General features: G+C 41.3%; 1 protein-coding gene across 3 annotated transcripts in view; it reads left to right on the plus strand.

The window, feature by feature from the left end:
* Nucleotides 1-12,014: 12,014 nt before the first annotated feature.
* Nucleotides 12,015-13,689, plus strand: part of LOC142379799 (RNA-binding motif, single-stranded-interacting protein 3-like) — a 138,799-nt gene continuing 137,124 nt past the window's right edge. The window contains exons 1-2 of one of the 3 annotated variants that reach the window (XM_075465075.1): nt 12,016-12,821; nt 12,926-13,384. In XM_075465075.1, the coding sequence (XP_075321190.1) occupies nt 13,310-13,384 (75 nt within the window). In that variant the 5' untranslated portion in view covers nt 12,016-12,821; nt 12,926-13,309. Of the gene's footprint in view, nt 13,385-13,689 lie in introns of all 3 variants that reach the window. The other 2 variants (XM_075465074.1, XM_075465072.1) reach the window with 2 other exon arrangements.

Raw genomic sequence — 13,689 nt, forward strand, 5'->3', positions numbered from 1 at the left:
CAATGCATGACAAATTTTTTTTGTTAACAAGGGAAATGTCATAACCCCCCCCCCCCCCCCCCCCCACACACACACACACACACACAACGGTTTTAAGGATTGAAAGCCACAAGGGTATGAAGCAGAAGCCGTTGCTGTGAGGAATGAAAGCCACTGAGTTAAGCTTGTTGGGTTTAATGGAGCAGGAAGGCTACAGTAGGGGTAATGGCTGAGGCTGAGCTTCGCTACAGGCCTGTCAGGTACCACAGGGAGGGGAGAAGAAGGTTACATCCTGCCAGATCCGGCTATTATTTCACCACACACATCCGTTCATTTTTTTAGGTTAACTACTACACTTTCATTGTCTTTTGTTGTTTGGACTTTTACTCCTCTGAAGTGTTTTGAGCTATTGCAGCCTGGATGGAATACATGGCATTAGGAACAGCAAAGGCGTGCGAACCTATTTTAATACCCTTATTAATTTCATCTATCGATGTAGCTTATCAGCGTGGTGCCGCTGTGCTTACATTATTAGTCTTAATAGAGCTCAGCTGCTGATCACATCACCACTTTTTGGTTTCAAGCCTAAAGCGATCAAGTTGCTGTTCTACAAAGAGCAGATTGGACAAAAGATGCACTAAATTATGACATTTGTCTAAAATATTCTAATTGTTACTTCATGTTGCCATTGGACAACAGTCGTTTATTTTGTGTTTAGGTCTGTGTGATAGTGGGATAGGGCACTTTATGTTTTTTTTTGGTTATTGTTCAGCTTTATGCCTGACATAAATTGTCTTAGAAGGTTGAGCTGCAATTCTACTGATGGATTTTAGTGCAGACCTGTCAGTGTAGGCATGATTACTGCAATGGTTGGATTTATTTTGAGAGAAGAAGAAGAGATTTCTCCTCATCGTTCCTTTTCTCTCCTCTCCTCTCCTCTGCCAGATGGCTGCTTCTTAATCAAACTCTTGTACCTTAGAGAGGTAAACACATTACAGGCCCTGATTACACTGGCTTGGCGAAGCGTGCCGTATGAATGTGTGTGCAGGTTTTGTGTGTCAGTGACATAATGCCCACCCTTTTTTTTATGTGCATGAATAAAATTTCAGGGTGAGGGGTACAGTTAAAAATCGGTGCACTGGGGTTCACAGTTTTCTTACAGTAAGAGCTCCTCCATCGACTGTTGAGGAAACTCTTAAACACATATAAAATCTGTACAGAAATGATCACTCATTATAAGAATGATTCATTCTCTTTATATTTTATTCTCGGACCGTAAACAATCCCTTATGCTCAATGTAGCTATGGAAACGCTTGCTGCCCTGGGCCCCTCATATAGCTACACTAATTTGTTCTTCACTGTGGCATATCATAGTTATCCCTGCCAAGTATTGAGGCAGGCAGACTGCTGTCATACATTTCTACAAAAGCCATAAAGGGTGCTGTCATACAATCCAGGCGATCTATAAGCCTCCGGGCTTGATGTCACACAGTAATGTATGTCTAGCTGTGAAAACACTGACATTGAGGCAAGCCATGTAACTTGCTTTGGCAGGGAGAACAGAGCAGAGTTGGGCTACAGTGCTAATAGTCTGGCAAACCTGATAGCATAGAGGCAAACAGCACCGTTTTCACATGACTCGGCTGACTGAGTGTCGAGAGACTGCGGTGTGGCTCTGCTCTTCTCTGGTTCTGGCAATTCTGAAGGGAGAGATTGGGCATGCCTTTTGGTGTTGAGTTATGACAGCAGCCATTTGAGAAGCTGAGAAGCTAAGCTTGTTTAGTCTGACTGACACCTGTTTTTTTGGAGAGGGAACAAGATTTGAGGTGCTGATTGACTATGTTTTAAATTGTGGAAGTGGAATTTTAGAATAGCAATGCACTTTAAAAACACAGCTAATGTAGAATGTAGGCCTTGACAGTGTCTTTTCTGGACAGGCAGTAAAGCGTTTTGGATGCACACAATGAAGCTAAATCACAGCCTTTTTTCATGGTGAAAACTTTCTTCTTTACCGCCGTTTGAAGGAAGCATCTTCCAAAAACTGGTAGGGGCTTTCGGAGGTAGTTACAATCTTCAACCTGAAAATATCAAACAAGCTACTCCTTCGTGACAGCTGTCCCGTTGAGTCTGCTCCTACAGTAGTTGCTCTCATCTTATCTCCAAATTAACCCTCTAAAAAAATAACTTTGTAGATATATTTCTTTTTGGCCAAATTTTGACTTCAACTACTACTTTTCAGCTTTCTTAATAGGTTGTAGCTTTGGAATATGATGAGATTATCATCTCTTTATAATGTTCATAACACATCCCAATTGTTTATCTATTTAAAACCCCAACGTTTTTTCCCTTTTCATTGTCAGTTAGATCTCTATTTTTGGCCCATTTTATCCAAAGTAATCATGCACACCTTATCATAAGGTGTTTTAATCTGCACCTTCTCTTATCCCACAAATACATATCATATGATAATGACTGAGTTGGAAAATGTGTCACGCCATGGGACTCTATTTAAGTTTTATGTTTTAGTTATTATGTTTTAGGACACGTTTTGGTTCTTAGTCTAATGTTTAGTTTAGTCATGTCTTAGTTTCCCTGCACTCTATTAATTAGTTCACTCACTTTACCTGTGTCTTTTCCCTCAGCTGCACTCACTCTCCAATCACTCTCACTCCCTATTTAGTTTCCAGTCTCCCCTCTCAGTTTGCTGGATCTTTGTTGCCATTGATGTCTATTCACCCATGCTACCAGTTTTTTCCAAGCTAAGTATTTATATATTTATTCCATGCCAAGTCTTTTTGTTTGTTTTTCCAGTTTGATTTTTGAATCCGGCCTAGCCGCGCTTTGTGTTGTTACTTTGTTTTTTGGAGAATAAATCTAGTTTTCTTTTCTTAAATCCGCATCCGTGTCCTACCTTCCCCTTCACCCTCAATCCACCCCGCCTTGACAAAATGTGCATAGAAAAAACGATTTGGTTAGCATACTAACTGATATTTGTTCTTGCAAAGTAAACTCATATTCATGCACATGAGGTCTTTGTTAAAAAAATAAACCTAAGGCAGTCTTATCAAATTCACAGTATGATTTTTTTTTTTTTGGGTAGTAAAAGTTAAGAATTCCTGTTATGTGCTCCCATGAAGTGTTCTCTTTCATTTCAATGGAGATACAGATCACTGAAGCAGCTAATAGGATGTAATTATTAGTAAAAATTGACATTATGTGATGTTGCACCGGGGACCCGCCGACCTTTTCGGTTAAAGTGGTTCACCTGTTATATTAATCTAATCAGAGCTCCATTCTGCTACTTTGTAGATTCAGTTGTGTTTTCTAGGTGCAGCTGATGCTTCAATGAGGATGATTTGGATGTAGATTAAACTTTTATCTGTATAAAAGATTTCCTCTAACATCTAAATCCAATAATTACAGTGAACACTGACCAGACATTGTCCAATAAACATCCATCCATTTGCTATACCCATTTAATCCAATTCAGGGTGATGGGGGGCTGGAGCCTATCCCAGCTGCCATTGGGCAAGATTTGGGGTATACCCTCGACAGGTTGCCAGTCCATCATAGGGGTCTTATAAAACACCCAATCCTAATATTTTCAGTTTCATCATTATAGCCATTGTTTTCCTGGGTGCTGTATGCATTCAGTCAATGACCTCAGCAAGACTTGCTCAAGTGTGTTAGAAATTAGTGGACTTTCATTTTGGTTATTAAATTGAGCTTAGATCTTGAGTAATATCATTTGACTAGAGTTCTATGATGATGTTTAGTCCATGATGGCTCACATAATTAGCAGCAATGATGCTGGCCTTTGATTATGCCTGATGAAATGTAGTGAAATCTTTCACGCATTATAATTTTTGTGCTGAGCAACAGCGTAGGCGTTAAGAGAATTAAATAACTATGAATATGGATGTTGGGTGAGCATCATGAGAGTAAATGTGCTTACTCTATTGATTAAATCGTCCATCAGTCACCAAGCAGCATGGTCCCCATCCCCTCTCTCTACCTCTGTCTGTCTGTCTGTGTCTCTCACTCACACACACACCCTCCACACACATACATCTTTACTCATCTCTGTCAAGGCGGGCTCAGTGGAGTGGTTAAATTGTCCATGGTGCGTAAATGCTCGTTTATAAAAGTCGACAGACGTGGCGGTCGTTTGCTAAAATGAATTACCCCTCGGAGCCACAGTATGCATGGGCTCCAGTCAGTCAGTCATGGTCCACCAACTCCCAGGCCCTGTACCTGCAGAGAGGCGAAAGGAAGGGTGTGTGGTGGTTTGACGTGGACAAACAGGGAGAATGACACGATCTTTGGCCCAGTGATTCTGACAGGCAAGATGGGGATGAATAAAAATTCCTAAGAGGAAAAACTTCCTCTTAGGTGATGGTTACTTTTTATTATCATGAAAAAGTGATGGCATCAACAGCCCTCAAGTGTCCCGGAAGGAACATAAGTCCAATTTATTGAAAAGTGCCTTCAGAAAAACAAAACAATCAAACTTGCACGCTTTCAGCTGCAAGACACTTCTTCCCAACTTTTAGCTTGAGCACACGATCCACGGGGAGCTTTGCGCTGATGCTGCCCGAGAAAATAACGTGAGACAGACCGCAGTGACATCAAACTAATCAGAATGTATAAATCTTCAGTTGGAGTAACTTAATGAACTACTGCGGTATCTGATGCAACACTTCTATAACATTAATAAAAGCTTCATCTCCTGTCTGATTTGCATAATTGTTCAAATGAATCCACTGATGCGCTGTTCTTTTTTCTGTTTTAATATAGTGATGATTTGTGTTAAAGTGAGCCGTTGCTTTCTGTTGAGAGGAGACGGTGGGTGGAGGAGGAGAAAAGAGAATGGGAGGAGTGGGATTTGCAAAGGGCTTAAGGTGATTTGTCACTAGTTTGATTCAGTCATGTAATGAAACACACATTGTTGTACAAGGGGTTATTGGTTTGAAATGATATTTCGTAAGATCGCATGACAGTGGAGATGGTTTGAAATGTTTTTCTCATATTGTGTAACCTAATATCCCCTTTGTCTTGTCTGTCGGTCTCATTGACTGAGACATCAGCTTGTTCCCTCAGCCCTTAATCTACTCATTGCGGTGTCCATTGCAAACTCTTTGCAGCCCATTTTAGATTTCTAAATATTGCCACTGACAGCTCATATCTTCATCCTCTGTAAGTGGTTTATAAATGTGTCCCATTTCATATTTCTAGGGGGCTTAATGACTTAATGACAAATAGTGAGATGGGGCTTAAATGTGTTTGCTCTTCAGTCTGAATGTTTTGGTCTCTTCCCACTCCCCCCTGTTGCAATGTGTTCATTTTGTCAGTCTTTCCCAAAGAATAGCTCATGTAGGCATTATACCAGCAGAGCAAGCAGCTTTCTTAAACCGACCTTTTGCCCCCATGAAATTTATATCTGAGTGGCTGTCCATGGAGTAGGAATTTTCAAATGTGAAGGTAGCCCTCCTTACATTACTCTTTTACATCTTTTGAATCAGTAAGCTGTTATCCAAAATATGCTCTCACTTTATGTACTCCTTATGATGTAACTATGACTATCAGTCACAAAGTTTGAGGTAAAGTGACAACAATCTGGAAAACTGTGGGCTGGTATTTAAAGGAGTGCTGGCAAGCTTATCTGCAATGATTCTTTGCTGACTCACTGCTATGTGAGGCTGTTTTCTCTGATATCTTGGTTAACACTGTGTTGTTCTACATTTGTGTTCAATGAAGTTACGAAAGACACTTTTAGTTGGAATTAGTCATTCAAAATGGTATTTTTGTATTTTTTTTGCATAGCCACAGCACCAGTTAGACGTCTACCAAGTGGCTTTTTCCCCATAGTTTTCAGAGCCTTTCAAGGTTTCATGTTTTTTTATATTTCAAACTCATCTCAAAAAGTAAACCAATGCAGTTTCCTCCTGATAAGTTTTTGCAATATTTGTTCTCATTGATAAGAATTTTTATTTTTGGCAGTACTTTCTTTCTTTATGAATAAGAATGAGATATCTCATTGTAATTAGCGTTCAGAGCATTGTGAGCTCTTGTGCATCCAAATCCTGTCAGTGATCCATGAAATGCTTCTAGTGCCTATAGTTTTAATTTTGAAGGCCCTTAGTTGTCTATATCAGGTCTCATGGTGTGTTTTAGAGGGAAAACCAGGTGATGAGGTTGAGCGAATTCTCCATACATCTTTGCCTTGACACAGATCTGGGTAAGCATACAGGAACATTTCTGCTGCATTATGTTCCCAAAAGCAAGCCACTCTCCAGGGAGACTAGACACTAGACAAGTTTTGAGGGAGTCAAACATGAAGCAAAAAGAAAAAGGATATAAATAAATGCTAATCATCAGTGAAAACCTCTTCCACTCAAGATCTCAAGCTGAGACAAGGGTTTACATTTCAACAAATGACCTGATCCTAAAACATTGGAGCGGCTTCAGGAAACCTCCTGGAGTGACACAGCCAGAACCTGCAATTTAACACTAAACAGCCTCTGTTTGGGGAACTTAAAATGGCTCAATGTCCAAAATGGTTTAACTTGAGTGTTTCAGCTAAGAAGAAAGAAAGAAACTTCCAAAGAAAAGGTATGCCGGGTTTGTATTATTACCAAGATGAATTACGGCCAAAGCTGCTTAAAATGGAGGCTGAAGGGTCTAAATTATGACATAAATGTGATATTTCCTTGTATTTTTTTTTATACTTTTTCAGATACTTAATAAAAACCTTTTGCCTTGCAGTTGTCCTTGATTTACTGATCACATCAATCCTTTGACGTCACAAGGATCTCGTATTTTCCTTGAAACGATATTAGGAAACAGTTGTGTGAGATCATTTCAATGTGTACATGTGTTTCCAGTGTATCAAATATAGTTGATTTGTTGAGCTTTGAGACATCCAAAGGGTTTTATTGAAGATTCGCAAATGTGGAAAGTAAAAAGAAAAATGAATAAGTGTGCTAAATAGAAAAAAATAGGAAATTAGAAAAAAAGAACATACAACTAAATGAATGAAAATGGCAAATACAATCAAGTCAGCCTATTTTCAAGGACTTTGACCAAAGTGTTCCGCTTTCTGCTCCTGGTCCTCACGAGCAGCTGGTTTGTAACCAGTTGACATGATAGTTTGGCTTATGGGGAAAAAAACCTTCCTCTTATCAGGTTTTGAGTCAAGATCGTTTCCACAACATGCACACAAAGGGAGCCAATTAAAGCACAGAGACACTTTAAAAGGAGAAGAGGATGAATTTGGTGTTTATACCACCAACATTATAGTTACTGGTTCGCTGGATCTGTTAGTTTTGTTACTGCAGCCCAGATTCAGGAAAACATCAAAATCACGAATAAGGTTGTGTGAATGAGGCTAAAGTCGGTAGCATAAATTTGCTGGTGATGTTAACACCTTACTAATGAAACATTACCAAAGATGTTGCTTGTTTCCCTGGATTGAGGAAACCTTAAATGGTTTATTCTAAATTTTCTGCAGTCCCAGTCCCTGTGTTTGTGTCTCACAGGATGCACAAAGAGACAAATTCCTCCATGCTGCGTGTGTGGCAATTGGATGTAATAGTCCATTTACCACTGTAAATCTGCTGTGTGCAAATACCACAGTGTGCGTGTGTGTATCCGTGATGATATCTTGGCGAGTGTTTTCCCTGAATACCGACCAGAGCAGCTTCTGTAGAAAAGAACTGTGGTCGTTATGACCTCTTCTGTTTTCCCAGCTGTATCTGAGCTCAGATGTGAGGCTTTTTACTGGTCTTTTTTTCTGGCTCTGTGTTTGTTGTACATCTGGTGGTCAGTGATGAGAGGAGCACATCCCTGAGACGCAGCGTGGCCTTTCCTGCTCCATTTGAAAAGTGCTTTGATGACTGGGAGCTTTACAAACACGCAGTGTCAATGGAAAGGCTTTGATATTTTGCTCCAGCTGTCAGGTTTTGTCTGCTATTTGTCAAACACTGGACTCGGAAATCTGTCCCCCTCTAGAAGAGGGTCCTTTTTGTGAAGTAATGCAGATGCAGACGCAGATGTTCTCCTTAGAAACTAGCTGACAATTAACTTGTGCTTAAGACATAATAGAAATCTGTTTGATATTAAAATTAAGGCAATTAACCAGTGTGTATTTAGCACCACAATTATGGCTGTCTTGTCAGTAGACAAGGTAATTAGGAAGCTTTATGGCAGCAAGTGAGATGTAAAGATTGTGCCTCTCACAATAGGACCGTACTGTGCAGTTGGAAGAATCAATTCTCTCTTTTTGTGTATTCCCAAACTGCACTGTCAGCAGAATGTTAAGATTTCTATGAAAAGGTTGGCTTGTGCGCTACTCATATAAATACACACACATCACTAAACTCCTTCGTTTGGCATTCCAAACATTCCACACATGAATGTATAACCTGCATTCATCAAAACGCTCAGTTTTATGTGCTTAGAACTCCTCCGACTGCAAAGATTTAGGAATGCAAACTTCTTTAACTTAAGTGCAACGACGCCTGTTTTGCTAGCAGCTCCACTCCCCCCAACTTGCTTAAGTTCACACTTTAATAACTGCAAGATGAGCTCATACGCAATTTTTTTTCAAGCCATTTAGTAGAGTGGGAAATCAGTATAACTCACATGTGGCATGCCACAGTAGAGACGTTGAATAATTCACTAACTAATGGCCCACACTGAATATAAAAAAACCTATTTCTTACTGTCTTAATTGCCATCTTGCATGAATTCAAACTATGCATTCATCTCTGTTGATTTGTTGAATTAGGCTTTGATAGACCATGACAGGCAGAAGGTTTGTCCAATCACCTTTTTTTTTTTTTTACCAAAGACAACCTCTCAGATGTTTCTGCATTACAAATTTTCTGCTGAATGAGTTAATACTTCCACAACGGAATGTTTTCATTGATAGCCTCAGCACACCTTCAACATTGGCAGCGTCATCATCGGAAGGTGCTGACAGTATGTTTACACATTTGTTCGCACGCTATCAGGGAGTGTATCCTTATGACTGTTCTCCTCAGTGACATTAAGATGTGCATCTTTGTTTTTGTTAGTTTTGCTCCTTGGGCTTACTTCAGCCAACACACGCAATTAGAGTAAATTGCACTCTGTAAAGTTAAATGTTAGCCTGTGCTTGTGATACCGCTCTAGAATAGATAATGTCATTTATCCGACTTGTAGTTCAAGTAGAAGACCGTGATATTACTGCAGCTTAATGATAGAAAAACACATCAGCATTTTATGGCTTGCGTAACCTTGATCTTGTCTTACGAATAGGAAAGGATCCCACTATCTTCCAGACATACAGCTCATTATTTATTCTGGTATTGTGTAAGAGCTGCAAATGTCTGATTTCAAACCAGTGTGATTTAAACAGATACTGCATTTCACTTTGCACTGCAATCAGGGCAACATTTTTATTTGACTGATGACCAAATACCTGCAAGACTGCTGATATTCCTAACAGGTTGGTGTTAAGTGTTATTAGCAAATGCTTGCGTACCAACGAATAAACCAAGATGCTAAATATTTAAGTTCCTGCTCAGTGACTGCATGTTAATGCTGCGATTGTGGTCATGATGGCATTTAAACTCAAAGCAGCACTGTGTCTAAATACAGCCTCACCTAACATGCATCATGTCTCTGTTTTCTGTACTTGTTGCTTTAATACCACCACTCTCTAATAGAACGCAGCTTTTCGTTTGATGAATGAGCATGCCACAGACGCATCACTGCTAGTATGCTTGATGTAATGTATTTGTGCTTATCTTAGCTACTTGTCAGATGATGTCTTCAGTCAGACTACTGCAGCTGTTCTCAATTGTTGACTTAGCCCTGTGTTAACTCCTTTTTCAAGTCTAATGACACTCAACGTAAACTGAGCATCCATTTACCCAATGACTAACTGTCTTCAAGCAGAGAACCGTTCGTGTTATTTAACGATATTCATACCATATGGTTATCCGTAATCCCAAATTATTCTCTCAGAATTTTCCTCAGAGTGCATCCATAAACTCTGTAAAATGTACATCAGCAAATTGCAAAGTAAACATTAAGGACTATTGATCATAACCAAGATCCACACAAACTCACTATCATAAAGCTTTATTATTGCATGGCAAAAAAAAAAAAAAAAGTCCATTCATCACCATTTACTCACTGTGACTTTGATGGCAACAACACATCCCCTCTTCTTTTAACAGTTGCTTGTGAACTGAGGAGTGCAATTTCCAGATTTTCAGGAGAAGAATGTTGTCCCATTCTTTTCTGATATTGGATTCTAGCTGCTTAACAGTGCTGGGTCTCATATTCTGTGTTTCATTATGCATCAAATGTTTTCAACCGGTGAAAGCTCTGGTCTGCAAGCAGTATTATTACCGAGCTGTAGTTGTTTCTCGTGTCTTAGATGAGGACACAAGTCATCATTTAATAGTGATGGTGTGTTGAGCCAATCATGCTCCTTGTCATGTGTATGTGACAGGTAACCACATACCAGCTCTGTCACTTATATAACTTGATCACTTTATTTTGCTATATGCAAACAAACACGGCAAATAGCTTAGTAAAGACACCTTCATTACTACTTTATCTGAGAATAATACAACTGTTTTTAACATGTCTAAATCATGGACTGTTTATAAAAGATGGACTTAGCCTAGTGAACCTTTTGTGGTTTTATAGCTGTTACGAACTTGAGTTATTGTTGAAAAAGTGAAGTGCAAGTGTTGGATCTTTGCTATGCTATGCATCTTTATTGGGGAACTCACCTGTCACTCATAGCAGCTCCGCCATGAAAAAATACAGAATTTTTAATGAATTTTTTAATCTTAAGACATTTAACATGAGGGTCGGTCATGGGGGGTCAATGGGAAATTGCTTTTGAAGCCAGTCTCAAGTGGCCGTTAGTGGAACTGCAGCTTTGACACTTTCTGACTAATGTTTCGCCCTCAGTGGCTACAAAAATCCTTTAATCATTTTTCAAAACAGCTTCCCTCTGCACTGTACATATTGTGCCTTTGAAGATATTTTTAGGTTATTTCTTAGTCGAACACTTCATTATTATGTCTTTGTCTCGCACAGTATAAGCTGACAGAGGAGTGCGATAAAGACGTGTGTGTGTGTGTGTGTGTGTGTGTGGTGACCAAAAAAAAACAACCTCTGAGACAAGCACACAATAGTACGAAGACATTGATGTGTTTTTGCATTACAGGCGTCAGACTAGTTTAATTGCCCACAGGAATTGAAGCCCTTATCTTAGAGGAGGTTTTGTGTTTGCATTTTCTGCTTGTGCCCCCTTTTTCCACTGCAGTGAACTTGCATTGTCTGCCAACCTCGTGTCTTTCTCGCTCTCACACACACACGCACACACACACACACACACACACACACACACACACACAGCTGTAGTGTAGTGGCAGAGCAGTCTTTTCATGCATGGCTCACTGTGCTTATGTAAGAGCACTACTTAAACCGGGTTACATCATATAACAGGCAGCACTGTGTCAGTGGGTCACTGTGCCACACATCCAATGAGCTATGTACACACTCCATGTTGGTCCCTTTAGTGGCCGTATGTGAATGGTGTACCGTCATGAGCATTTTGGGGGGTCAGTCAGACCTGCATGCTTGTTTATGTTTGCACACTTGTTCTGTGGTTATTCCAGATGATTGTAATCGAGAATAGCTTCAATGAATATAAAATGGAAAAGAAGTTGTTCAACTTAAAGCATTGCTGCACCGATAGAGTGCCAGTAGGGGGGGTCTCTATCTGTTTCCAAATTATAACCCTTACTGTAAGTATCCTCTTCTCACCCTGTTGCCCAGCTCCCACTCTGTATTCTCCCTCCCTCCCTCTGCTTTACCAGCAGGACAGCCCATGTCTGTCTTTCTCAGTTTCTTTGGAAAGCAAGCACACACACGGACTTGAAGGAGGGCAGGACCAGCCACTCCCACTGTCCTATAGTTCCATGATAAACACAGAGGGAGAGAGACAGAGTCGTGGAGAGGAAGAGAGGGATTGAGGGTGGAGCGTAGCTGCGCTGAAGCCGAGCCCCTCTATGCCTCAGCACGCAGAGTGGAGCAGACGCCAACAGCTACACAAACACACTCCCCTCTCAGTTACATGCACAGTCACACACAGACCGCACGCACACACCGCCGCCACTCTCACACACACAGACACACACAGACACAGTGACGGCTGCCAGGCTCTGTGGGAAGCAAGCCGTCAGGGAGAGAGCTTGAGAAGAAAGAGAGGGATCGGCAAGGGGAAGAGAAGAAAAGAGAAGAGAGTTGGAGGGGCACCTTGTGGATCAGAAGGGATTTTCCTCTATGTGAGTGCACGTCTGGATAAGGCTATCCGCTTCTTCCTCAGCGAGAGGAGTTTACCAAGGCTTTTTCTTTTTGCTCATCCTCCACACCAGGCTCCAGCGATATCTACCTATCTATCCCCGGAGCTTAACAAAAGAGGGAGGGAGTGAGGAAAAAAAAAAAAAGCAGTCACAGCTTCAGCTCCAGACCACCCTCTCTCCTCCTCCTCCTCCTCCTCCTCCTCCTCTTCTTCCCCCTTCTCTCCTCTCCCCAGCTCCACATCCATGTGCGAGTTCATCGCTGATTTCCCCGTCTTGTGAGGATAGAGCAGAGGACAGCGTGTGTTCTCCAGGATACAGCTGGGCTCTCACTGGGATCGGGGTCTCGACGGGTGTACGAGAGAGTGGAAAGAGGGAGACCGGGAAACAGACACACAGGAAGAGAGAAAGAGCCTCAGAGACGCTGGAAAGCAAATTGAGGGGCATGTTCAGGGCAGCAGAGGAGAAGAGTGAGTGTAATTTCTAGAGCGGAGAGTGCGAAGAACCGGCAAGCGAAACCCAACCACTCACCCCCTCTCCTCCTCCTCTTCCCTCTCCTCTTATCCTTTCTTAGGTCCTTCTTCAGTTCCCTCTATTGTTTCCTGTATTGCTACTATCCCTCCACATCTTCCTTTCCTCACCCTGCACATCTGTCTCCCCCAGCCTCTCTCTGCTGCTACTCCAGCATCTCTCTTGGCATGGGAAGGAAGGTTCTGTGAGGTTCCCTGTGAGCTCCAAGACTAGTAGACAGACTGAAATCCCACGTACTATCTGTCCTACTGTCCATCCCTTCTGTGCATTAAACGTCTTCAGCGGCAAGAGGAGAGCCTTCTCTCTGCCTCAACCACTCTTTGAAACAGCCCTCTGAAGGATTCCAGGCCAGCAGCTGGAAGTGATCGTGCCCCACCTGTGAGCTTCTATCTCCAGCTTCCAGGACCTTCAGTTGGATTCCAGCTACATGGGAAAACGTTTGGAGCAGCAGCCAATGTACCCCCACTACACCTACTACTACCCCCACTATCTCCAGACGAAGGTAGGACGGTCTGCAAGGTTGACCTATTTTACCCCTTTACTTCAAAGGTGTTTCAGTGTTGCCTATTAGTGTTTATGTTGTTGATGGTTCAAACTCATCCCGCAACTCCTATTTTCTACCTGCTTCTTCTTCAAATCTTGAGCCTAGTCGGTACCAAATAAGGGCAAAACAAAATTCAGTTATTAAGCAGTCACTTCTATTTAAGTGTAGGGTTGTAAAAAAATAAAGAAAAAGAGAGAGATTTATCTATACATATAAATGTATATATGTGAGTTCCAGTTGAAGCTGTCTGAAGACCAAAATTC

This window comes from Odontesthes bonariensis, chromosome 5, assembly GCF_027942865.1.
Source record: "Odontesthes bonariensis isolate fOdoBon6 chromosome 5, fOdoBon6.hap1, whole genome shotgun sequence".
Taxonomy (NCBI): domain Eukaryota; kingdom Metazoa; phylum Chordata; class Actinopteri; order Atheriniformes; family Atherinopsidae; genus Odontesthes; species Odontesthes bonariensis.